Source organism: Phyllobates terribilis, unplaced genomic scaffold (genome assembly GCF_046119375.1).
Source record: "Phyllobates terribilis strain yellow unplaced genomic scaffold, ASM4611937v1 Scaffold_4__5_contigs__length_816908805, whole genome shotgun sequence".
Taxonomy (NCBI): domain Eukaryota; kingdom Metazoa; phylum Chordata; class Amphibia; order Anura; family Dendrobatidae; genus Phyllobates; species Phyllobates terribilis.
The window spans coordinates 65,254,451-65,280,806 of record NW_027362764.1 but is presented as its reverse complement, the minus strand read 5'-3'; the positions used below and the strand labels follow the sequence as shown (position 1 = coordinate 65,280,806).

The 26,356-nt window shown below is 43.3% G+C and overlaps 1 protein-coding gene across 2 annotated transcripts; it reads left to right on the top strand.

Moving 5' to 3' along the window:
• The first annotated feature begins 556 nt into the window (after positions 1-556).
• Positions 557-25,236, top strand: STEAP1 (STEAP family member 1). 2 transcript variants are annotated; one of them, XM_073676491.1, is made up of 6 exons: positions 557-691; positions 8,586-8,665; positions 10,588-10,689; positions 18,442-18,954; positions 19,112-19,276; positions 24,949-25,236. In XM_073676491.1, exons 2-6 carry the CDS (start codon positions 8,639-8,641, stop codon positions 25,204-25,206), a joined length of 1,065 nt encoding a protein of 354 aa, XP_073532592.1. In that variant the 5' UTR covers positions 557-691; positions 8,586-8,638; the 3' UTR covers positions 25,207-25,236. The 2 variants fall into 2 exon arrangements, with proteins under 2 accessions (XP_073532592.1, XP_073532591.1); XM_073676490.1 differs by having other exon boundaries at positions 10,585-10,689.
• Positions 25,237-26,356: the final 1,120 nt, after the last annotated feature.

Below are 26,356 nucleotides of genomic sequence, written 5' to 3'. Positions count from 1 at the left end.
GCTACGTAACTTGGGGTCATAATGACCTGCTCCGCTTTCTGGTCAACAATAAAAGGGTGAGTCTGAAGTATGACTTATTATATGTCAGTAAATGGATTGTTCAGGATTGGGGCGCAGTCAGACGGCCGTATAAATCGCAGCGAGATCAGAACACAATACTCGGACTGGCCGGCGGCTCGCCCCACCTGAGCGTGGCAGCTTCATCAATTCCTATGCAGCTGTCACGCTTGGGTCGGTAGAGCCGCCGGCCAGTCCGAGCGCTGCGTTCCCATCTCGCTAAGATTTATATGGCCGTCTGATTGCGTCCTTATAGAATAGGGTCTACTTTTCTTTTTTTTTTGGACAGACAGCGTCACTCTTGTCTCTGCACGGAGGAGGATGGTTTCATGGCTGTTTGGTGGCGATGTCTAGTTACGGCTGCGCTCATTATTTCCACATGAAATCTGATCAGTGACGTCCCATGACGTGGGACTCTGCTCACGCTTTCGTGTGACACACACTTACACACGTGCCCTGGCAGACAGTGGGAGTGACCTGGGTGTGCTTGGAAGGTGTGGCCAGCAGGAGGCGGTGTAACAGAGCCAGGAATCACTTCTGCTGGCTCCTGTGCAACTTAGTAACCCTGCTGTCTCTATAAAACGTGGCTGGGTGTCCTTACTTATCCTTCTTGATTTACGCCATAGGACAGCAGGTCAGTATATAGTAGGGTCTGTCCCCTACGATGTATTCAGAGTCGAATGAGATTGTATACGGATGATGTAGCAGAGCTGAATTTGTCATTTAACTACAGTGTTTGTGCATTGAGTGGAGATCATCTAGTGCGATTATCTGCAGTCCTATGTAAAACCACCGTAAGTTGTGCCAAGTGTCAAACTCACCTCTGCTACATCTATAACTGTTCAGCTTACTTTGTGCAATATTGTGATAAGAGTTTTATTCATTGATAAGTATATATTTGGGTATGACGACACGCTATATTCTGATAATGTAGTAGTTTTACCTGCAGTCCTATGTAAGACCACCAATAACATTCTATGGTTTAATGGATTTGCGCCTATTGACAAGCTCAGCTCTGCTACATCCATAGTACTCTATTTTTAAATAGTGGTGAATGATGTAACACGACTGATATAACCTTGCGGGGTAGTGAACGGTATATGTCAGAGATATATTACACCGGTTCAGTATCTAATGTGCCTGTCTATAGCAATGAAGAATAAACTGGTTTGTGCAGTTCCCGCACCAGGACAGTGATTCATTCAGCCACATACTGTGGAGCTGCTCATCCTCTCCGCAACTACAACTCCCAGCATGGCACATCAAGCATTTTGCTTGCACTGTAGAAAAAAAATCATATTCAAACAAGTTTTCTCTGTTGTTCGGTTTATTTTATTTTTTTTTTTTCATAAATCAATAGACAACATGAAAAGAAGAAACTCTGTAATATTTCTTATCAGAGAAATCCGCTTATTTCTCCTCCTGGACTGATCATTCATTCTCAAAATTCTCAATTCCCGGGTATAATGCATCTTCAGTGAATACAGATTTTCCCATTACTGAGATAGGAGATGACAGTTGGTGCTCATAAAGTTCTATGGAGGACTGTAAGGGCATGTGCATACATTAACTATTTGGTGCAGAAATTTAGGCCCATTTTTTATGCTTTTTTGCCATGTTTTTGATGCGTTTTTTACAGGCTTTTTTGGTGCAGATTTTTCCCCCACTCATTAGTACGAGTAAAATCTGCAGCAAAAAATGCTGAAAGAATTGACATGCAAGTCACAAATAAGCAACGTGTGCATGAGACTTCAGGATTCTCATTCGCTTTGCTGGCATCAGGGTCTAACTGGCATTTCAGGACAACTTGCAGCTGAATGCCTCTGTCGGCCACTAGCTGCTCACTCCTTCCATAGAATCTTCTAAGCACCAACTGTTGTCTCCTATATGTAAGCACCAACTGTCAACCAAGTGCGGTCCGATTTTTTTTCTCGGACCCATAGATTTGCATTGATGATTTTAATTCGACCCTCGAATCAAAATTGAACATGTCTCTGATATTTTCTGAGGACCGCTCAGTCTGAGGAAAAAATCGGACACGTGAATGGCCCAATAGAGTATCATGGGTACTAGTGCTATCCGTGAAAAAAAACAGGTAGCACTTGTACATGAAAACTGACGTGTGAATGTAGCCTCACAATCTCTGGTGGCAATCCTACACACTTGACCTAATCTTGACACTGCTGGTGTTCATGGAGTTGGACCACCTGTCGGAGGAGTAGTGTTTCATCAGGATGTAACTTGATGGAGCACGCTCTTTGTATTATGTACACCCATCGGCCCTTCCTATTGTCGGTAAATATATTTTACGTTTACCGGGCTCCAAGTGGAAATACTGGTTGTGCCAGCACTGGTCAAGGTGAGGACTTCAAAAATTGCCAACGTTTGGGAGTTTTCTTATGTAATGTTGTGGACTGTATACCAAGAATGGTGTGAGCAAGGAAACATATCCAGCGGAAGGAGATCCTATGGAGGTACATGACTCGTCAAGGAAAGACGTCAGAGGAGGATGAAACGTACCGTTCTGATGAATGAGTGCAGCCGACTACAACACTGGTATCCAAAAACACAACCCGTCAATCCTTAGCAGATGACTAGTTCAAGTGCCATCGCTGACTACGAAGAGCAAATGGACAAGACTCCAGGGGGCCAAAGGAGCAAAATTTGGATCACCGAGCAGTGGAAAAACCTTGCAGATGAATACAGACCTCTGTCGCCCCATGCGGATGGGAAGATCTGAATTTGGTACAAGCAGCATGAATCGATGAAAGCTTGGTGGCAGTTCAGGCCAGTGGTGGTGGAGTAATGGTGGAGAGTGATTTCTTGGCACACTATGGGACCTTAGATTCCTTCTTGGCACACCATGATTTCTTGGCACACCATGGGTCCTCAGATACTTCTGGATGGACGTGTAGACAGTAGGACTTACCTAAACATTGTGGCTGTCCAAGTTGATCCCTTCATGGCAGCTGTTAACTCTATGACAGAAGGACAATGCAATGTGCCACAAAGGTCACATAGTCATGGATTGGATCCAGGAACATGAGTTTTCCATGCTTCCCTGGTTATCCCAGTGTTAAACCTTATGGAGACACAGTATCCCATGGTACATTTAAGTGATATTGTGCTGTATTCCATATGTGACCTCCGGAGCCATTTACTACTAACCTCTATTAGGGCAGTGATGTGAAAATGCCTCTACACCCCTTTCCCACATGCGGCAAAGACACTTTTTTTTCTGCAGGTATCCCTACTAAATATGGAATCTCAATCAATCAGTTTTTTATATGTTTTTCACCTTTTTTATCTATTGTTGTGCAAATTTTAAGCAGTGGTTTTTAATATGTTTTTTTAGTACAATACTGGGATTCCCCACTTAAGAACACAATTGATTTTTTTACGTTTTTCAGGCACAAAAAAACCCACAATGTTTATGCTACGTGGGAACATGATCATGATGGAATAGAGCCCTTTATCTGGACATTGACTAGATCTGGTATTAGATTACTCTATATAAAAAGTTGTTATACACTGCATGGTAGTATATATTTCTGTGGCGCCGCAGAGTATTATCCATATTATGTCACTCCACTTTACTATGTGAGCAAAGTATATGGTGCCAAACATTACGTGGGCAACGTCTTATATGATGCTAATAATATGGCACTATATGGCATGTTTATTTGTACGTTGCATTACAGTAACTCAAAAATAAGGTCGGCCCTAAACAGGTCATCACCAAGGTTTTACAATAATTTTGAGCATAAAATCTAGTTATTCAATCATTTTGAAGCAAAGGATGTACCCATTGGTTAGCACTGTACGGTGGCTCAGTGGTTAGCACTGTACGGTGGCTCAGTGGTTAGCACTGTTACTTTGCAGCGCTGGGGTCCTGGCTTCAAATCCCACCAAGGACAACATCTGCAAGGAGTTTGTATGTTCTCCTTGTGTTTGCGTGGGTTTCCTCCAACACTGCAAAGACACAATGATAGGGAATGTAGATTGTGATCCCCGATGGGGACAGTGATGATGTCTGTGAAGCGTTGCATAATATGATGGCGCTATTAGAAGTACGTAAAATAAATTATTACTAAGAAGCCATCCTGACTCGTCCTTCGTGTCCAGCTTTTGCACCATTTCATTACATCTTGAACATGTCCACCTTGAACTATTTTGCCAACTCTCAATATGGCTTCTGACCCCACCACTCTACTGACACTTCTTAAGGCCGGATTCAGATGACGGAATTAAAAATCTGGCCAGTGCAAGTACAAATTGCGACTATGACTGTCTCCGTGTGCTCGTTCAGATGGGTGCGGGATCTATCTGTCATTTTCTTTCCACGCAGACCATCGGTCCGCATGCAAAATCGGCTATGTCTACTGGCACACTGACTATAATGGGTCCATGTGCAGTCTGTGGTGGCTCACGTGCCGATAATAGACTGGTCTGAACAAGTCCTAAACCAATATCACTAACGATCTACAAAGTGATAAACCAAAGGATAGTACTTTGTGCTCCATCTCCTAGACCTGTCCTTCGCCTCTAACCCAGTTAAACACTCTCTTCTCTTACAAACGTTGGAATCACAGACTTGGCCCTCTCCCGGATCTCCTTGTATCTCAGCAACTGCACATTAAACAGTTTTATCAAGAATTCTGGTGTAAAACTGTTTGAAATATAGCAAATTTTTTGCTCAACTCATGGTTGCGCCAAAATTTGGTCACTTTTTTAGCATTTTTAACACCGGTTCTCGCTACCTCCACCAACTTTTTGAGCTTAGCCATGTGGCCAAGAGCAGCCAACAAAGGTGGTAAACAAAGGTTATGACAGAGATGTACTCCAGTCTTTGACTGTAGAGATGAGTGAATTGATTTGCAGGACCATGATCCAGCAGCCAGGTCAGTAGTCCTTGGCTGTCGGACACGAGCTCTGTGAACCACCTCTTATCTGCTGGGATCTGTGGCACTTTTTCTGACCCGGGGTAGATCAGTACAGGTACTGAGAATGCCAGTAAGTAAGAGGCAGTTCACAGGGCTCCCGGCCGGCAGCCAAGGACTACTGACATGTAAGTCTTGATGAATCGGAGCCTGTGACTGGCTTCCTGTGGTCACATAGGAGTGTGGACTCACATCAATTATGTGCATTGCCACCAGTTTGCTGGATGATTGCAAATCTAATCCTAAAATTTCGAATTTGCCAGAATCCAAAATTTGGGCAAAATTTCCAATAAATTTGATTTGCTCATCTCTACTACATTCTAAATGCGCAATACTTCCTTTCATGGGCGTACCCAGGATCAAACTAGGGGGGGGGGGGGGCAAGCCATGGTCACAGATACTGAAGAGAAATATATATATAGTACAATGCAAAGATTTCACTTCTTACATTACATGAGCGATATCTATTGTAAATTCCACAACAGCTCAGAAACCGGCGAATCGCTCCATACAGAATACTGGCCCCCATATAAGGCCCCATACGGAATACTGGCCCCCATATAACGCTCCATACAGGATACTGGCCCCCATATAACACTCCATACAGAATACTGGCCCCCATATAACACTCCATACAGGATACTGGCCCCCATATAATGCTCCATACAGGATACTGGCCCCCATATAATGCTCCATACAGAATACTGGCCCCCATAAAATGCTCCATACAGAATACTGGCCCCCATATAACTCTCCATACAGAATACTGGCCCCCATATAACACTCCATACAGGATACTGGCCCCCATATAACGCTCCATACGGAATACTGGCCCCCATATAACGCTCCATACGGAATACTGGCCCCCATATAACGCTCCATACAGGATACTGGCCCCCATATGACGCTCCATACAGAATACTGGCCCCCATATAATGCTCCATGCAGGATACTGGTCCCCATATAATGCTCCATGCAGGATACTGGCCCCCATATAACGCTCCATGCAGGATACTGGCCCCCATATAACGCTCCATGCAGGATACTGGCCCCCATATAACGCTTCATACAGAATACTGGCCCCCATATAACGCTCCAGGCAGGCTGTTCCCCACACATAATGCCTCATGCAGGCTGTTCCCCCCCCCCCCCACATAATGCCCCATGCAGGCTGTTCCCTCCCATATAATGCCCCATGTAGGATGTCACCCCCCCCTTATAATGCCCCATGCAGGATGACACCCCCCCTTATAATGCCCCATGCAGGATGACACCCCCCCCCTTCCTTATAATGCCCCATGCAGGATGTCACACCCCCCCCTCCCTTATAATGCCCCATGCAGGATGTCACACACACCCCCTCCCTTATAATGCCCCATGCAGGATGTCACACACACCCCCTCCCTTATAATGCCCCATGCAGGATGTCACACACCCCCCCTCCCTTATAATGCCCCATGCAGGATGCCACACACACCCCCTCCCTTATAATGCCCCATGCAAGATGTCACACACACCCCCCTTATAATGCCCCATGCAAGATGTCACACACACCCCCCTTATAATGCCCCATGTAGGATGTCACCCCCCCCTTATAATGCCCCATGCAGGATGTCACCCCCCCTCCCTTATAATGCCCCATGCAGGATGTCACCCCACCCCCCTTATAATGCCCCATGCAGGATGTCACCCCCCCCTTATAATGCCCCATGCAGGATGTCACCCCCCCTTATAATGCCCCATGCAGGATGTCACACACACACCCCCACCTTATAATGCCCCATGTAGGATGTCACCCCCCCTTATAATGCCCCATGCAGGATGTCACCCCACCCCCCTTATAATGCCCCATGCAGGATGTCACCCCCCCCCCTTATAATGCCCCATGCAGGATGTCACCCCACCCCCCTTATAATGCCCCATGTAGGATGTCACCCCCCCCCTTATAATGCCCCATGCAGGATGTCACCCCACCCCCCTTATAATGCCCCATGCAGGATGTCACCCCACCCCCCTTATAATGCCCCATGCAGGATGTCACCCCCCCTTATAATGCCCCATGCAGGATGTCACCCCACCCCCACCTTATAATGCCCCATGTAGGATGTCATCCCCCCTTATAATGCCCCATGCAGGATGTCACCCCACCCCCACCTTATAATGCCCCATGCAGGATGTCACCCCCCCCTTATAATGCCCCATGCAGAATGTCACACACACACCCCCACCTTATAATGCCCCATGTAGGATGTCACCCCCCCCTTATAATGCCCCATGCAGGATGTCACCCCCCCCCTTATAATGCCCCATGCAGGATGTCACCCCCCCCTTATAATACCCCATGTAGGATGTCACACACCCCCACCTCACCCCCCTCCCTTATACTGCCACAGGCCTCCATACAATAAAAAAAAAAAAATCAAATACTCACCTCATGTCTCACCTGCTGCCGCTGCTCCGGACTCCAGCGTCGCTGGCCTCATCCCGCTCTGCGGTGTGACTGCTCAGGAGAGAGCGCGGTGTAAAGACGTCACAGTGCAGCAGCTGCGGAGGATGCAGGAGCTGCTGCGGAGGCACGGGGAGGGGTAAGTATTGTGCCGGCTGCCGGGGCCCTGAGCAAGCGGGAGGGGAGCAGGTGCTGACACCGCTCTCCTCCGCTCACGGGTCCCATAGCGCGCGGGGTGCCCGACTGTGAGGGGCTCCCCCGCCTGCTCAGGGCCCCGGCATTTGCCCGGGTGCTGACGCCGGCCCTGGCTGTGCGGCGCGCGTCCCTGCTTCTAGGGGGGGGCAGCCGACCCCCCCCCTCCCCTGCCCCACAGTGGGTACGCCCATGCTTCCTTTATTTATTATCAAAGGATCCTAGTTTATTAGATCAGCTATAGAAAATTATACCAATTAATTAGATGATTCCTTTAATTGATTTGTCCTTAGGACAAATATTAATCTGCATCTTTTTGGTTGACGTCCCAACGAATTTGATTCGCTCATCTCTACTACATGCTAAATGCAGAACATTTCCTTTATCCATTATTGAAGGATCCTAGTTTATTAGATCAGCTATAGAAAATGATACCATTTTATTAGAGGATTCCTTTAATTGATTAGTTTTGCTCGTCCTTAGAACAAATATTAATCTTCATTCTATAGGTGACGTGCCAGAATATCACATTTTCTAGATTACAGGGATGTCTCTATAAATGTAATTTTCCCATTTGTGTTTCCTTTTTTTACGCGCCGTCTTTCTATTTTTATCGTCCCCTCTCCAGACACACTGTGTTTGCATAAACTTTCTAGAACGTAAAAATGTTGGGACATTTCTCAGAAACTCTGACATTTTACATAGACTTGGCAGAATCAGACGAGGACTTGAACAAAAATCCGCCTCTGTGAGTTTATTTACTGAGAAAAATGGGTTTATTAGGACGTATAATGGGCGCCATTCATCTGAGAGGAACCTGTGGGCTGTCGGGGGCCGACTCTTTACCGGGACCACAGAACAGTTTGTTGTGTGAATCATTTTGCTGGTTATGTAAAACAGCGTCTTGATTTTACTTACCTTAAAGTGACAGCGCTCTTTTATCTTTGCAGCATCTGCTCTTTTCTGGCAAGATGGGTCCCTGGTGAATCTGCAGCAAAATAACATGGGGGAAAATGACCATTATGTCCGGGTGAGTAACAATAGATCAAATCATGGCTAGTTCCAGGAGGTTGACTTAAGGCTGCTTTCTTCCAAAACAGCGCCACACATGTCCACAGGATGTATATGGTACTGCACCTGAGCCGCATTTAGTTCAATGGAGCTGAACTCCATTAACAAAAGCTATCGGTGGCCTGGTCTGGTGCTGTGTTTGGATGCAAGCTTGTTTTTCAGGGTTTGTACACTCCTCTATTTGGGCAGATCTTAGTCCTGTTCACACTGATCCATGAACAGTATGAATGAACTATGAAGGTTAATAGAATCCCCTTGACATGCATGTCAAATCTTTGTGCCTCAGGGTATGTGCACATGTACCTTTTTGCTGTGTTTTTTTTTCTGTATAAAAAGTGCAGACTGTGCCCGGAAATCACATGCAATTTTGTTGAATTTTTAATGCATTTTTTTACGCATTTTGATGCCTTTTTTCTGTTGCAACTGCAGTAAAAAATGCCAAAAGACTGGATATGCTGCATTTTAAAAAAAAAAAAAAAAAAACACACCAAAAGGTTCAAAAAACAGTCCACGCGAATGAGATTTTAGAAACTTAATTTATGTTGCTGTTACAGTAAAACACTGCATCTTCTCTTCCAGATAACAAAAAAATCACAAAACCACTATATGTGAACAAGCCCTTAGGCTGTTCGCACGCAGCATTTTTTTCTGCTGCCAGAACACTGCGTTTTTGTTGCTTTTTTTTAGTGCGTTCTTTTGGGTTTGGATTACATGTTTAATTTGTCTACAGTATATGTCTAATAAAGTTTGTTTTATTCACCAAAAATGCATTTTGCATCGTTTTTTCACTTTACCATTGATTTCTATGGGTGAAACAATGCTGCAAAAACACTAAAAGAATTGACGTGCTGCAGATTTCCAAAACGCTGCAGTTCTCAAATTCAGTCAGGAAAAAGAAAACAGGCGTGTGCATGAGGTTTCTGAAAACTCATAGCTTGTACTGTAATATGTAGCTTCATTTCCGCAGCAAAAACGCTGCGTGTGAGCACAGTCTTATAGTTACCTGATTGCATGCCCCCAGCTTAACTGTATTAGTCAGGGGCGTAGCCCCTAATTAGTATTTGAATCTTAGCCTAAACTATTTGAATAAAATACCTTCATACACTATAAAATAAAATGCAAAAACCTTCAGAAATAACACTTTGCTGACAAGGACTCTTTAATTAATTAATTCCAAAACTCAGAAATAGGCGGCTTAGAAATCAGAGGTGAAAAAACATTATAGTCCAAAAGCACCAGAAACACCCTAAATAATGAGTTTGAGTACCTTGTGTACGAAACCATACCTGGAGCCTTGCGGAGACAGGAATACATATATTGTGATGCTAATCACTACTCACTGACAAGCCTGGGTAGTCAAGAGGTCAAAATCCCGGAGGGTAAATGATAGACATAGGGGTGAGAGAAAGGAGTAGTCAGGTAACAGTCCGAGGTCAGAATTCCAAGAAGGTATCAGATCACGACAAAAGGGATAAGCAAACGGATGGTCAAGGTAAATCCAAGGTCCAGCAGCAAAGATCAGAATACCAGACAAGGAGCACAGATCAAATACACACCTCAGGAGCAAAGCTACATTTGGCAACAATACGATTTTAATAAGAGGTCAGGGGTATAGATGAAGGGACTGCAATTTTTTTTTCTCCAAAACCTCCTAAAAATTAGCAAGTTTTTTGTGACCTGAAGTACCAGGGAAACGGGGACTGAAACATGGAGGGGTAGAGAATGGTTGGAGTGTAGTCTCTAAAAGGGGCAACTGTCCGGACATTATGGGAGTTGAAGTTTTGCAACAGCTGGAGACAATGGAAGAATACACTTTTTTCACAGTAAGTAGACATTGGTGTCAGTGTCATTCTTCTGACTATACCTGTTTTTTTCCAGCAGTCATCCAGCATGGCAGATGAGGAGGTGCCCAGTTCTTGTACGGGCAATGGTGACGTCTGGGCGCAGCAACAATGGAGAAGTTTGGAAAGCAACACTAAACTGGTAAATTACTGTACAACATTTAATTTCATATAAGCTCCTATAAGAGCTAGAATTGTATATGAAACGGGTGCAAGTTTTATCTATTTATGGGACACCTGGGTGATAAGTATTATAGCTTTTGACCAACTTTTCCAGACTTACAAATTTTCCTAAATCTATAGTGGGTTCCGCGTCACTCGATTATCAGACAGATTCAATTTTTAGTACTCTGGGAAGGTTATATAATAGTGTACACCAATACTTTTCAAAGTCCAGGAAGCTAATGGGAAAAAGAAAAAGTTCCAGGACACCTGGAGAAGATGTCAAATATTTTGGGTGCTGCTGAGTCCTTAAAAAAAGCAGCGATTCCATAAGGTTTCCTGAGCTCTTTAACTTTTACAAGGTAATAATAATAATAGTAATCGGAATGTAACAGGCACAATTTACATTCAGGGACACAAGCATCTGCTTCTAACGAAAACTGCAGCTACAGTGCTCCCTGCCAATTAATAGACTGGCAAGTTCAGGATCTGGGCTCCCTGCCAGATCTGTGCCCATGCTGTACTATTAGGCAGACAGGTGTCAAAACATCGCGTGAAGAGCCCAGTGATGAAAACAAAGCTGCAAAGATGTGTCACATCGCGCTCCGCGCTCACGGCTTTGATTGGTCCTGGGACAGGTCTTTGAAAGGTCCGCAGCGGTGAGAGATCAGCACTTATTTGTTTCGTGCACTGTGGTAGATTGTAAGAGGACTGGAGAAGATAAGATGAAGGAAAAAAGGTCTGAAATCATAAACTAAAAATAATGCAAAACAAAACTTGGATATTTCTTCCACATACTTCCTCTACTTTGTTATTTGCTGGCTCTGTTTTTGAGGCTTTGTTATTTTCAGGCTCTGTCATAGGGGCACTGTTATTTGTTGGCTCTGTCATAAGGGCACTGTTATTTGCTGGCTCTGTTAAGGTTGCACTGCTACTTGCTGGCTCTGTTATAGGTGTACTGTTACTTGCTGGCACTGTTATAGGTGTACTGTTACTTGTTGGCTCTGTTATAGGTGTATTGTTACTTGCTGGCTGTGTTATAGGTGTACTGTTATTTGCTGGCTGTGTTATAGGTGTACTGTTACTTGCTGGCACTGTTATAGGTGCACTGTTACTTGCTGGCTCTGTCATAGGGGCACTGTTACTTGCTGGCTCTGTCATAAGGGCACTGTTATTTGCTGGCTCTGTTACAGTGGCACTGCTACTTGCTGGCTCTGTTAAGGTGGCACTGCTACTTGCTGGCTCTGTTATAGGTGTACTGTTCAATGCTGGCTGTGTTATAGGTGTACTGTTACTTGCTAGCTCTGTTATAGGTGTACTGTCACTTGCTAGCTCTGTTATAGGTGTACTGTCACTTGCTGGCTGTGTTATAGGTGTACTGTTACTTGCTGAAACTGTTATAGGTGTACTCTTACTTGCTGGCTCTGTTATAGGTGTACTGTTACTTGCTGGCACTGTTATAGGTGTACTGTTACTTGCTGGCACTGTTATAGGTGTACTGTTACTTGTTGGCTCTGTTATAGGTGTATTGTTACTTGCTGACACTGTTATAGGTGTACTGTTACTTGCTAGCTTTGTTATAATGGCACTTTTATTTGCTGGCTCTGTTATAGGGGCACTGTTACATGCTGGCTCTGTTATAGGTGTACTGTTACTTGCTGGCTCTGTTATAGGTGTATTGTTACTTTCTGGCTCTGTTATAGGGGCACTGTTACATGATGGCTCTGTTATAGGTGTACTGTTACTTGCTGGTTCTGTTATAGGGGCACTGTTACTTAACGGCTCTGTTAAAGAGGCACTGTTACTTGCTGGCTCTGTTATATGTGAACTGTTACTTACTGGCTCTGTTATAGGGAAACTGTTACTTGCTGGCTCTGTTATACGGGCACTGTTACCTGCTAGCTCTGTTATAGGGGCACTGTTACCTGCTAGCTCTGTTATAGAGGCACTGTTACCTGCTAGCTCTGTTATAGGGGCACTGTTACCTGCCAGCTCTGTTATAGGGGCACTGTTACCTGCCAGCTCTGTTATAGGGGCACTGTTACCTGCTAGCTCTGTTATAGGGGCACTGTTACCTGCCAGCTCTGTTATAGGGATACTGTTACCTGCTAGCTCTGTTATAGGGGCACTGTTACCTGCTAGCTCTGTTATAGGGGCACTGTTACCTGCCAGCTCTGTCATAGGGGCACTGTTACCTGCTAGCTCTGTCATAGGGGCATTGTTACTTGCTGTCTTTGTTATAGGGGCGCTTTTACTTTCTGGCCCTGTTATAAGGGCACTGTTATTGTCTGGCTCGGTTATACTGGCACTGTTACCTGCCAGCTCTGTTATAGTGGCACTGTTACTTGCTGGCTACGTTATAGGGGAACTGTTACCTGCTACCTCTGTTATGGGGGCACTGTTACTTGCGGTCTCTGTTATAGGGGCACTTTTACTTGCAGGCTCTGTTATAAGGGCACTGTTATTGTCTGGCTCAGTTATAGTGGCACTGTTACCTGCTAGCTCGGTTACAGGGGCACTGTTACTTGTTGGCTCTGTTATATGGACATGGAGTGTTCCTTAAAGAGGGATTCCCTTATAAACTTGAAGTATATCGCTAATTTCATCTCTGTGACCCCTGATGATCCTGTGAATGATCACTTGTATATAACTTTGCTGTAGCTCCTTGCACAGTGGGTGGCTGGGGTTCTGCTGTGTAGGAAAAACCTAAAAGGGGGCGCAGCTCTAAAATATCTCTGTAGCCCCTTCATTCTCAGTGAGAGGCCACGTTCACACATTCAGTGTTGGGTCAGTATTTCATTTCAGTATTTGTAAAAGGAAAAGTATAATAGAAACACGTCACCACTTCTGTATTTATCACCCGCTTCTGATTTTGGCTTACAAATACTGATGTGAAATACTGATCAAATACTGAACATGTGAACGTGGCCTTAGGGAGGATACCAGTGACCCCCATCGATCATAAAGTAATGGCAAATCCAATCCATATGTCATTCCTTTATAAGATGTTATTACTCATTGAAATCAAATGTGACATTTCCCTATGATAAGTAAGTATGATTCATAGTTCATTAGTTCATTCAGAAGAGTCGGACTGCAAGCTGCTTCCGTAATAAAACTTTACAGCTCCCTTGGACTAACGTTAGTGCAGATCTACTTTTTATTCCTGAACTTCAATTTTTTTTCTAATTTTAAATCCGGAAGTAATTGATTTAAAAAAATAAATAAATTACTAAATCCTATTGTTAATGTGTTGCTCTGGTCGCAAGAACATATTTGTACATATTAGGTAATAGATGACCTCTTTGAGCAATCCTTTTTTTGTTTAAAACCCTACCCGTGATGCTAAATTGGTCATCGGGTATTGTTTTTTTGGCTGCTGGATCCCCGAGATTAACAGTAATCTATTGATAAATTTAGCAGCAAATGTTCAATTTTCTTGCAGCGCCACCAGAAGGGAGAAAAAAAGCATTACACTGTTCTCATTGCAGTCTATGGGCTGTATTTGTAATGCGTGGACTAGGGGAGCCCTTCAGAATGAGAGACGCTTTGGATAATAGATAAGTAGAGATGAGTGATTCAATCCATAATTACTGTGATAAGGTTGTAGTCCCAGCTTTCAGCTCCTCTCTGAGCTGTAGCCTTCCACTCTGGAGTCTTTGCCACTCCAAACTCAACAACAGAAAAAAAAAATGGTGACTGAGCATTTAAACCTTGCTCAGCCACACCCTGAGGCGGAGGTATGGGGAATGACTTCCCTCCCATCTCTAGGTCACTCCCATAAAACCACACCCTTTAAAAGAGTTAACCCCCTGCATATAACATGCTGGCAGAAAGTCTATTGGTTTCAGTTCACACAGGCCAGCAACCTGCGTGACACATACCTTCCCTCATATATCATACCAGTGACTGTCACACTACTCACATTTTTTGCAAATTTTCCCAAAAATATTCTCATTCTGGCCAATGGAATTTAGTTCACTGAAATCTGGCAAATTGGCGGCTCTGTCTTTATGCCATCAGTGCCACTTTCATAACTGGTCCGCAGCGCCAATATTTGGGCTTTTCTGTCTCCAATGCCAGTGATTGGCCTCATGCAGTCATTTCATGACATGCTTCGCCCCCCCCACACGTGGCTCCATGAGCCCGTCACTGGCCTTAGTGTCAGAGAAGAAGCCTTGGAAAAACTGAAGACCAGCATTGAGGCCCGGAGAGATATGGCGGAGGCAGAAAGATGAGTATAATGTGCATGATTATTTTTTAATCCCTTCCCTGCATTTATTATGTTTTTGGGTCAAGAGACACCTCAGAGCAAAATAAAATCTCTTTCCATGGCAATTTGGGCATTTTCAATTCTGGACCAAATTAAAGAAATCTGCTCAAAATGAATTTTGAGAGATTCACTCATGACCATAGATAAGGATACTAAATTAGGAAATCCAACCCTAACATGGGGTACCTCATTTTGAGAAAGACTAAAAAAAAAAGAAAAATTGCAATTGAATGCAAAATTATTCTGCAGTGACCCTTTAGGACCTCCACTGTTTTCTGCAGTCTCATTAGTAAAGTACTCCAATGTATAACCCCCACCTTCCCCATCTCGGCCTCATTACTGGTAACCTTCCCCTCTTTATATTACGTACAATGGTGATATTGTTCCATCCAGGCTATATAAAAAGGCGAGGATGAGGGTTTTTTTTGTCACATAATTTTGTAAATTTCAACACAAAAACCCCTAAAAATTTTTGAAAGTTTCGAAATTGTCTTCTTTTAACACATTTTACTCAGCCATTTCTATATGTTTCTGGGAAAGACGGATCACAACTAATATAACTCTGTTATACAGGAGGACTATATTATTTTTTTTACTATGAGCCAAAAAACGAACAGGTATTCCACGTCAACAGAGCAGAAATGTCACGGGCTAAAATGCTTAGGGAACTATTTTTATGAACACAGATTAACAGTACGAGTAAAGTAAATGTGATTTCATGAAAAATCATGCCTACGACTCTAAAAAGTTATTTGTTGTGTTCCCCATAATAAACTTCTATGTAGAGCCTGAAAAAAACTTATGTAAAACCGCAATTGTATTTTTAAGAGCAGAGTTTCTGCGGTGAAAAAAACTCTGTCAAATTCAAACCAAAAACACATAAAAAATGGAAAACTCATAAAAAAGCAACTAAAACGCAATAAAGAAGTACATTGCTATTGCTTATTTTAGTGCGTACACGTGCGGAAAATGGGAAACAAATGCAGAGGAAAACACACAGCTTTTCTACATGTGGGAACATTGCCTAACACAGCTTTTCTAGACCCCAGAATGGCAAATCTGCATGTCCCATATTGCTACATAAGTGTTTTGGGTTTTTTTTCCTTTTCTGGAAAAGTTTGGTGACAATGTTGACAACTAATACAGTCATTAAAACAGCAAAGAGAAGAGTTGTCACACAGCTTTTCCCCATATCGTTGTATAATTTGGTCAATTTACCTCTATTCAGTTGGGTTACAGTATTAGCTATATTTTTCTTTAAAGGGAATCTGTCACCAGGTTTTTGCAGCATAATGTAGGGGCTGAGACCCTGATTCCAGCGGCGTCACTTAACAGTTCTCTGTATAACCCCGCCCAAACCACTGATTGGCAGCTTTCTGTGCACACTGTGCATAGGCAGAAAGCTGCCAATCAGTGGTGAGGGCGGGGTTATACATAGCTCATGAATATAGAGGACTACCTGGCAGCAGGTTTACTCGTCCTCTAGAGATAATATGCTGCTGATAAAACAGTGACTTTATCAAAACTACAGCAAGCAGCCCAGTAATTGACACATCGCTGGAATCAGGGTCTCTGTCTCTACATCATGCTTTTGTATAAGGTGGCAAAATCCTTTTGACAGATTCCCTATAAATGCTCGCATATACCTAGCGGTGCCAATGCTGTCCTTTGCCAACATAATTTTCCTAAGCTTCACGTCATTCCAGACACATATCGTCTTGCTGTTTCCCTCGGGCACTTTGGATGACGTTCCTCTGTTAATAAACATCAATGTTCTGGATTTGCACATAATAATGAGACCAGATGACATGGGTGTAGCTTGGGAAAGGTCACAGGAAGTGCCCCGGGTGTTAAATTCAATGGGGGTGCAAAATTTCACTTCCCCTTCCCCATCCCACACTGTCAAATGATCCCGGCCTACACAGCACTGAGCAGTGTCTTCTTGGATCGGCACTCCGGCGCAGCGAGTACACCATAAAGCTCTCAGTATAATGACGTGAGTTTTGTCATCTCATTTGCTGCCTATGCAGAAAGCAGCCGCTGATGACAAACATATCTCACCTCCTGCACTCTGCATAGGCAGAAACAGTATTAGATCACTTACACTGCAGATGTGCAGCATAGTGCTCTCCTTTATCTCTCTGCCTCTCTTTTCACTTGTAATTCTGCAAGAGAAAAGACAAAGACCTGTATAAAGAAAAAAAAAACATTTAATTACAATAATTTTTTACAAACTTTTTCTTACAATAGCAACTGTTAGGGTAAGGGCTAGGCCTAAGGTTAGAGCTAGGGCAAAAGGCAATAGAGATAATTTACATACAAAATGTAACTATAAAAAGTAAAAATATTAAAAAACAAATATATTTGATGAATCACAAAGTCACTACCTGAGAAGTATTTGAAAGCGAATGACTAGATGCCACGGCGGAGGCACCAGGTGAAAACAACAATTCATTTCTTGGATTAACAATATGAAATGGAAGCAGTGATACTGAAATTGACAAATCACTAAAGGACAATATATACAGAATATTTGACATGCAATTGTACAGTATAATAGGGGTATATGGGTTAGTATACAATAAGGAACTCCGGAATCAGCTCCGAGTCTACAGTCCAACCTATTTCTAATGAAAGAGGGGAGAGTATGTGGTGGGAACAGTCTCTAGAAGTTTCTCCAGCTTTCTGGACCTTGGCGAGGGCTGCTCCGTCTCACTAGTTTCACGTATTCCTTACAAAGTCTATCAACACTCTCTGGGGTGCTCTAGCGTCAGCCGGACCACAACTGGTCTGCAGTCCTCCCCCTGCCCACGCCTGGTACCAAAAGTCCATACTGGAAGTGACGACCCATCTCACACATCTCCTTCTATCACTGGCCCAGACTGGAGTCTCTGGCCGAGTGTCCTCAGTGCCTCTTCAGTGCTTGACCGACGTTGAGCGTCTCCTTGGTCTGTATCGGTGGGGGCTAGACCTAGACTGTTGACCGGCGTAGTTGAGGTCTTTGGTGCTGGACCGTAGACAAGTGCAGTCTGGGCCTTGACCTGCGCAGTTCTCTTCTTCGGTGCTTGACCGTCGTCTAGGTCCGGGCCTGACTGGTACCCGTGGTTGCGGTCTACTATCTCAGCTGCTGGAGCTGCAGCCTCCTGTTTTGGACCTTTTATATCGAAAGCTGGTTTCTTCACTGTCACTAGATCTGGGGTACTGTCTAATTCTGTCCCCTCTGCAACTCTTCTCCTTGATTTTTGCAGGGTTTTGTTCAAGTCTGGAGGCCGCACGGCTTTGCAACACTTTGTCTCCTATGCGCCGTTCTCCTACATATTCTCGCCCCTCTCAAAAAATGGTGGAAATGCAATGAAGAATTTGTCCCAATATTTTTTAAGTTTAAATAAGACTTTTTGAATTTGTCTAAAATTCTTACAATTTTGCTTTCATTTTTTTTTTCCTTTGTGTTTTTTATAGAATATGAATTTACAGCTGAACAATAACAACTGTGATCCTGATAACCTTGAAGAATCAGATTATTATGATGTTTTTGACTGGGACCCTGTCAACCTCGCCCACAAAAAAATGGAACTTTTTCCGAAATGGCGACTTCCGGCCACAGTAGCATTTTCCTTGTCGCTGCTCTTCTTTATATACACATTTCTCAGGGAGGTTCTGCACCCATTTCTGATACATAAGAGAAATGAATTCTACCGGATTCCAATTCTGGTGGTTAATAAAGTTTTGCCGGATGTTGCCATCACACTTCTGACTTTGGCATATATGCCAGGAGTATTAGCTACAATTCTCCAACTTCACCGTGGCACAAAGTACCAAAGATTTCCACAATGGCTGAACACATGGATGCTTAGAAGGAAACAGTTTGGACTATTGGGCTTCTTCTCGGGCACAATGCATGCTGTCTACAGCCTGTCTTACCCTATGAGAAGGTCCTATAGATATAAACTGCTCAACTGGGCGTATGAACAGGTATTTCCTACTATTATCCTACGAATTGGTCATCGACATGACAGTCCCAGACAACCCCTTTATCTCTGAATTTCCTAATAGAGTATTTGAAAATTGTTTTTTTTAAACCGGACACTTCCTAAAATATTAATTTCATTATTCATTTTTACTGGTACAGGTTCAACAACAACGAGAAAACAGTTGGATTGAGCATGACGTGTGGAGGATGGAGATTTACGTGTGTCTGGGAATTATAGCACTGGCTATATTAGGTATATTGGCTGTGGCATCAATCCCTTCCATTGGAAACTCTTTGTCATGGCGAGAATATACCTTCATCCAGGTACGGAAAATAGAAGATTTCATGATGCGATCACTGAATCATCTGAAGATGTAGTTTACTTTGGACAACCCTTTTCCATTATAGAAAGAACCTGGTTCATTATGCTGACAAAATGAGTGACCATCAATGTAGTAGATGTAGGCTAGCAGTCAGTGTCTGACCCTGTCACCATGAACTCTCACATCTACTACCATAGCCTTCTCACTCCATGAAGAGACGCTTTCGCCTTAGTGTTCTATCTCTTCTTTTTCCATGTAATGTCTCTTCTCCCCTTTCTTGATGCATCTTGTCTCTGCTACCTCACTTTTTTGTCTCTCTCTTTCTCTCATGCTATGAAACTTCCCTATCACTGTCCCTTCTTTCTCCTGTCTTTCACCTTGGCTATACAGTATCTGCTCCTGATCTGCACTTTCCCTATTTTCTCCCTGTCCCACCTGTACTCCCTCCCTGCTCTAGCACTGTGTTCCTTCTCTGTTATTTCCCTGGCATTGTTGCCGCTTGTTCTTTTCTCTGTTCCTTCTTTTTCTGTCTCTGCTTTCGTTCCTTATCTGGTCTACCCTTCTCTTCTTATCATGTCCTTTCTCCTCTGCATCTATATCCCTTCTCTTATTCCCCCATTTTTATTCCCCTTTGACCCAAAGGCCCTTCTCTTCTCCCTCTGTCTGGTCCCTTCTCCCTCTATGTCTGGTCCCTTCTCCCTCTATGTCTGGTCCCTTCTCCCTCTATGTCTGGTCCCTTCTCCCTCTATGTCTGGTCCCTTCTCCCTCTATGTCTGGTCCCTTCTCCCTCTATGTCTGGTCCCTTCTCCCTCTATGTCTGGTCCCTTCTCCCTCTATGTCTGGTCCCTTCTCCCTCTATGTCTGGTCTCTTCTCCCTCTATGTCTGGTCTCTTCTCACTCTATGTCTGTCACGCAAGGTGTAGGAAAGACTTAGGGCAACACAAAGGGAAGAGGGAAAGGAAGCCCAGACTCTAGGGAAAGGGGGAAGTGGAGACCTCCTGGCTGATAGAATATCACCCTGTCTCCCCTAACGTCCCTATATTGGCTCTTCACCAATCGTCGCATGCGCTCCTCGCTCTGTCTTTTCCTGGATTTTGGCTAAGGCTAGGGAAGGAAAGAGATGAGCACTAGTCAATCCCCACTGAACACTAAAGACAACAAGGAAGGACAAACAGGGGAAAATTGCTTAACTCTAGACGACTCCAGACAAATGGGCACACGTCCTCAAGCTCCAGAGAGAAAGTAGTACTGCTCTTGCTAAGCCTTCACAAGGAGTAATGAATATCGCCGGCACCTCCTTCTGATACACAACAGGTATATATACACCCCTGCCAGGGTGTTAATTAGCCAGAGGAAGGTAGCTGCTGGGTCCTAGAGACAGCTTCTAAGAAGAAGATGTCTGCAATGCCAAACTTAGAGATCTCCTGCAACCAACTGCAGAGCGACTGTCTTGTTACTTCTGACACATCCGTGACAATGTCTGGTCTGTTATCCTTCTACGTGTGGTATCTTCTCCTTCTATATCTGGTCTCTTCTCCTTCTATATCTGGTCTCTTCTCCCTCTATGTCTGGTCTGTTGTGCCTCTATGTCTGGCCTGTTATACCTCTATATCTGGTCTCTTCTCCCTCTATGTCTGGTCTCTTATCACTCTATGTCTGGTCTGTTATCCTTCTATGTGTGGTCTCTTCTCCTTCTATGTGTGGTCTCTTCTCCTTCTATATCTGGTCTCTTCTCCCTCTATGTCTGGTCTCTTCTCCCTCTATGTCTGGTCGGTTATGCCTCTATGTCTGGTCTCTTCTCCCTCTATGTCTGGTCTCTTCTCCCTCTATGTCTGGTCTGTTATGCCTCTATGTCTGGTCTCTTCTCCTTCTTTATCTGGTCTCTTCTCACTCTGTCTGGTCTGTTATCCTTCTATGTGTGGTCTCTTCTCCTTCTATATTTGGTCTCTTCTCCCTCTATGTCTGGTCTCTTCTCCTTCTATATCTGGTCTCTTCTCACTCTGTCTGGTCTCTTGTCTCTCTATATCTGGTCTGTTATGCCTCTATGTCTGGTCTCTTCTCCTTCTATATCTGGTCTCTTCTCCCTCTATGTCTGGTCTCTTGTCTCTCTATGTCTGGTCTGTTATGCCTCTATGTCTGGTCTCTTCTCCTTCTATATCTGGTCTCTTGTCTCTCTATGTCTGGTCTCTTGTCTCTCTATGTCTGGTCTCTTGTCTCTCTATGTCTGGTCTCTTGTCTCTCTATATCTGGTCTCTTCTCCCTCTATGTCTGGTCTCTTCTCCCTCTATGTCTGGTCTCTTCTCCCTCTATGTCTGGTCTCTTCTCCCTCTATGTCTGGTCTCTTCTCCCTCTATGTCTGGTCTCTTCTCCCTCTATGTCTGGTCTCTTCTCCCTCTATGTCTGGTCTCTTCTCCCTCTATGTCTGGTCTCTTGTCTCTCTATGTCTGGTCTGTTATGCCTCTATGTCTGGTCTCTTCTCCTTCTATATCTGGTCTCTTCTCACTCTATGTCTGGTCTCTTCTCACTCTATGTCTGGTCTGTTATCCTTCTATGTGTGGTCTCTTCTCCTTCTATATCTGGTCTCTTCTCCCTCTATGTCTGGTCTCCTCTCCCTCTATGTCTGGTCTCTTCTCACTCTATGTCTGGTCTGTTATCCTTCTATGTGTGGTTTCTTCTTCTATATCTGGTCTCTTCTTCTATATCTGGTCTCTTCTCCCTCTATGTCTGGTCTCTTCTCCCTCTATGTCTGGTCTCTTCTCCCTCTATGTCTGGTCTCTTCTCCCTCTATGTCTGGTCTCTTCTCCTTCTATATCTGGTCTCTTCTCTCTCTATGTTTGGTCTCTTCTCACTCTATCTGATCTCTTCTAACTCTGTGTCCTGTCTCTTCTCTTTCCAAGTCTCGTCTTTTCTTCTATCTCTATTTACAGTCTCTCCTTCTTTCATGTCCATTCGGCCCATGTCTTTCCTTCTAGGTTGTGTCTCTTCTTACTCCATGTCCCTTCTCTTCACTTTCAATGTCATCTATTTTTCCTTCATGTCCCTTTCTCTTCTTTTCATGTCCTATCTTTCCTCTCTCCAAACTAACTCTTCTCTGTCCTATCTCCTTTTCCACTATGCCCTGTCTCCTCTCTGCCTATGTAATTTCTCTTCTCCTCTGTTCTTGACTCTTCTCTCTTTTATCTGTCTCTGTTTCTTCTTCATGCTGTCTATACAACTTCGCTGTCCCTTCTATCTTCTCTCTACCTGCCTTTAGCTACCTTCCTGCCCTATCATTGTGTTCTTTCTTTGACATTGTTGCCTCTCATTCATGTCTCTTTTCTGTCTCTGTTTTTATTCTCTATTTCCCTTTCTTTTGGTCCATCCATCGCATTTATCTTATAAAACATTTGTAGCTGAACCTGTAAGCAAAGGCTTTAGCAAAGTTATATAGTATATTCCCTGCAGTTATCTGGTAGACTGCACAGCTGTAGACATTCAGCCGCAGAATGGTAATGTCAGCTGTCTAGGGAGACCGTGTCACTGAATTGTATCTACACATACAAAGCCAGACAGTTTTATACAGGCTGAGCCAAAAAGTTGTAAAGCTGTTGAAAATCCCATGTGACGACGGCTGGATCTGTCTCACTAATCCAGTGACTCGGTAATGAAACTATGTAATAAAAAATGCCCCTAAAACAGCAGGAAAAAAATATCTCTACGTGATATCATGTAACATAATAATCATTTACAAATGAAGAATAATAAACTATAAATCATGAGATGAGACGCCATTTATAAGCTTAAAGAGCGATTCAAAGAATCATTGAGAGAACTTAACCTTGGGGAGTTTTTCTTTTTCTGAAAAGGTTTTGGAAGAGTTTTTTTTTTAACCTGAAGCTTTTTTTGCAGCATTTTGATTGGACATTGCCTAGTTCAGAGAGGTTATCCTCAGGGACCACTTCAGAGTAGTGACATGAACTTTTTTTCACCAGGCATTTTTCAAAACTTCTTCAGGGGAAAAAAAAAGCTCAGAAAAATCCTCATATGAACAGCAAAGTGGACTTCCCATGGAAATACATTGGAAAGGTTTTCCAAGTGTTTTGAAGAGGATCAGCTTAAAAAAAACTCCATGTGAACATAGCCTAAGAGAACCATTTAGTGACTTATATTTACTGTTTTTCTACATCTTTAGGCCTTCTTCACATGTCCGTGTTTCTAGTACGTGTGGCATCCGTGTTTTTTTTTTTCGCAGATACTACATGTCCTCATTATAACCTATGCTGCTGTGCACGTCAGTTTTTTTCTGCAGCAAGGATGACAAGGGACAATACAAGTCTATGGGTCCGTCAAAAATAGATGGGTCCGTGATGGCATCCGTGTGCTGTACGTGTTTAACACTGCAGTGTATTGCAATGGAGAAGCTTTGTAATTTAATTCTTCTTTTACCCATACCGGAAAAACACTGATGACACAATGATGGTAAAAACGGACACACTGATCACACACTGACACACGGATGACACACTGATGACATACTGATGGCACAAGTACCAGTTTTTCACGTACACGTGAAGGAGGCCTTAGTGAAATATTCAAGTTCAATGGTTTTACGTCTTGGTGACTTATCCTTCTCACACCTCACTGTTTGGCAGTATTAGGGTGTGGTAGAAGTGAAGCCATGTAGATGGATTCTTTTAGTTTTATATAATGATGAAATACTATCCTTGAAGTTCTGTGATCAGACATTTCCACATAGAGACTTTCAGGCTTCAGAGCCTTGTAAATTCCAGTTATTACCTTCAAAGTTGGAGGCAACGTTATTGTCACACTTCACTGCCTCCGCTCTAATCCCTGCACTCTGTATACGCTGTAGAAAGTGAATAAATGAGAAAAACAATTATTCTGATATAAAGTGAAGACGTAGTATACTTTGTGGGGTTTTTTGTTTGTTTGGCGCCCCAACTACAGTATGTAGCCAGAAGGTACGATGTTAAGCACTGATGCCACCTACAATTGTAGAGCCACATATTGCCAGTGTTTAAGATGTATTATCCTTTATTACTGCAAAACATGACACATATAAATGCAAATTATATTTTTATTACTCATGTATACAGCACAATGAATTCAACAGCGCTTTACAGACATTATCATCACTGTCCCCATTGGGGCTCACAATCCCAAATATCGCGAGAATGAATGTTAGCCCTATACAGTGCTCTAATCAACCCAGACAGGGCAAGACATTACTTAAAAGTGGCTGACATCACATGTCTAAATATAATATCACCCTGTAGGGCTCAAAAAACACCGCCATAGACCACTTCATACAGTATTCACATTGTTCTTATAATTGGATGGTTTTTCCACCAATTTAAGTTATAAATTTGGTCATTATGACTAAAACGGAGCATATTTACATACTGTAGGCCTCATATCAAAACTGTGTTTGTTGCCCATAGCAACAAATCACAAGGCAGCTTTCAATGTAGCAGAGCAATTTTAAAAATGAAAGCTGAGCTCTGATAGGTTGCCATGAGCAACAAAGACAGATTCTGCTTTTAGATAGTTTTGATACTTGAGGCCTGATGTTTACATGCTGTATACACACACCTATCCATCTATATGAACCCATGTTCTTCTATTAAAGCTAATTTATACTAAATCTTTCCTATATTGCTTTTATCTTCACAGAGTAAGCTGGGCCATATCGCCTTATTCCTCTCCACAGTCCATACGCTGGTATTTGCCTGGAATAAATGGGCGGATACGAAGCAGTATATTTGGTACACTCCCCCCACATTCATGCTGGTGGTCTTCCTTCCTTCGTTTGTTCTTCTCTGTAAAACTGTATTAATATTACCCTGCTTCAATAAGAGACTCCAGAAGATCCGGTGTGGATGGGAGTCCAGAAAAGGAATGGCCCAAAAATGTGTCCTTAGCCACATGTAGTATTTATTATTTCCAATAAACTATTTGTACAATGGCGTCTAATTGTCATGTTGTATTAGTCGCCATATTACACATGCACAGAAAACCGAACCTTCCGCAGAACCGGGGATTTGTGAATGCAGCAGCAGGTCATCGCCATTCAAGGCTCTGACGCGGACGATCGGGTATCTTCAATGTCATGAACTTGAATGGAGAACAGAGAAATGCAAGTGGTCCCTGCATTGGGACCCACATTGATGCAGTGACTAGATGATAACTTATTTAGGTGGGGTTACCCCTTTAGATTTCTTGCCAAATTTTATTATGGGACGTGGTCCTAAATACTCCACATCTTACCGAGTCTGTCAGAGACAAGTCTTAAAAATAATTGAGGAAATTTACTAAGATAAGTCGTTCATACGTCAGTCTTTAAAAGCGTTTTATAAGCACAAAGTGACTGTCCAAACCAAGCACAGGTGCTCGGTGCACCCTTGGTGTGGCCGAACATTTCACGGCACCTTCCCACCTACTTGTTTTCCATCCATCACTGCCCTCCTTTTTCCTTGATTGGCAGCTCTGACTTTACCAGAGACGGAGGAGGACAGAGAAAGATGGAAAACAAGAAGGTGGGAGGTGCTCTGAAATTTTTGGCCATGTCTAGAGTGCACCGAGTGCCTTTGCTTGGTTTGAACAGTCATCGTGTGCTGATATTCTCCTTTAAAATACTGATCTTACTACATTTCCCCCATTATTTAGAATACTTGTAATGGCCGTAGGTCCGAGAGAGATCCAGTGAGTCACAAACTGAGACAGAGACAGAAATAAACAACACTTTCTTTACTAAAACAGGGATTAGACTAAAACTCAGTATTGCATGAATCCGTCTCAGGTTCTGCCTGGGACACTGTCTCTACTAAATACACACAATCAGCAAAAGCTGAAATCAATGTGCCAATCTCAAGGTTTCCAGCTTATGTGAATTATTCTAAAGATCTGGAACAATTTTACCTAAACACAGTGTCAGTCTAGTGAGGGTGTTCCATAGGGACCCCCTGAGATGGCACACTGAATACAATCCTACCACTATTAACAATAACAATGCATGAAACTATACCAATTGCTCTTATACCCCTATTATAAGGATACACGGGTATCTTAAAGTTACGGTACC

Excerpts from the sequence above, each read along its gene's own strand:
- STEAP1 (XM_073676490.1), top strand. The coding sequence starts at position 8,639 with ATGGGGGAAAATGACCATTATGTCCGG. Across the intron at positions 10,690-18,441 it reads TGGAAAGCAACACTAAACTG|AATATGAATTTACAGCTGAA; the intron begins GTAAATTACTGT and ends TGTTTTTTATAG. Across the intron at positions 18,955-19,111 it reads TCAACTGGGCGTATGAACAG|GTTCAACAACAACGAGAAAA; the intron begins GTATTTCCTACT and ends TTACTGGTACAG.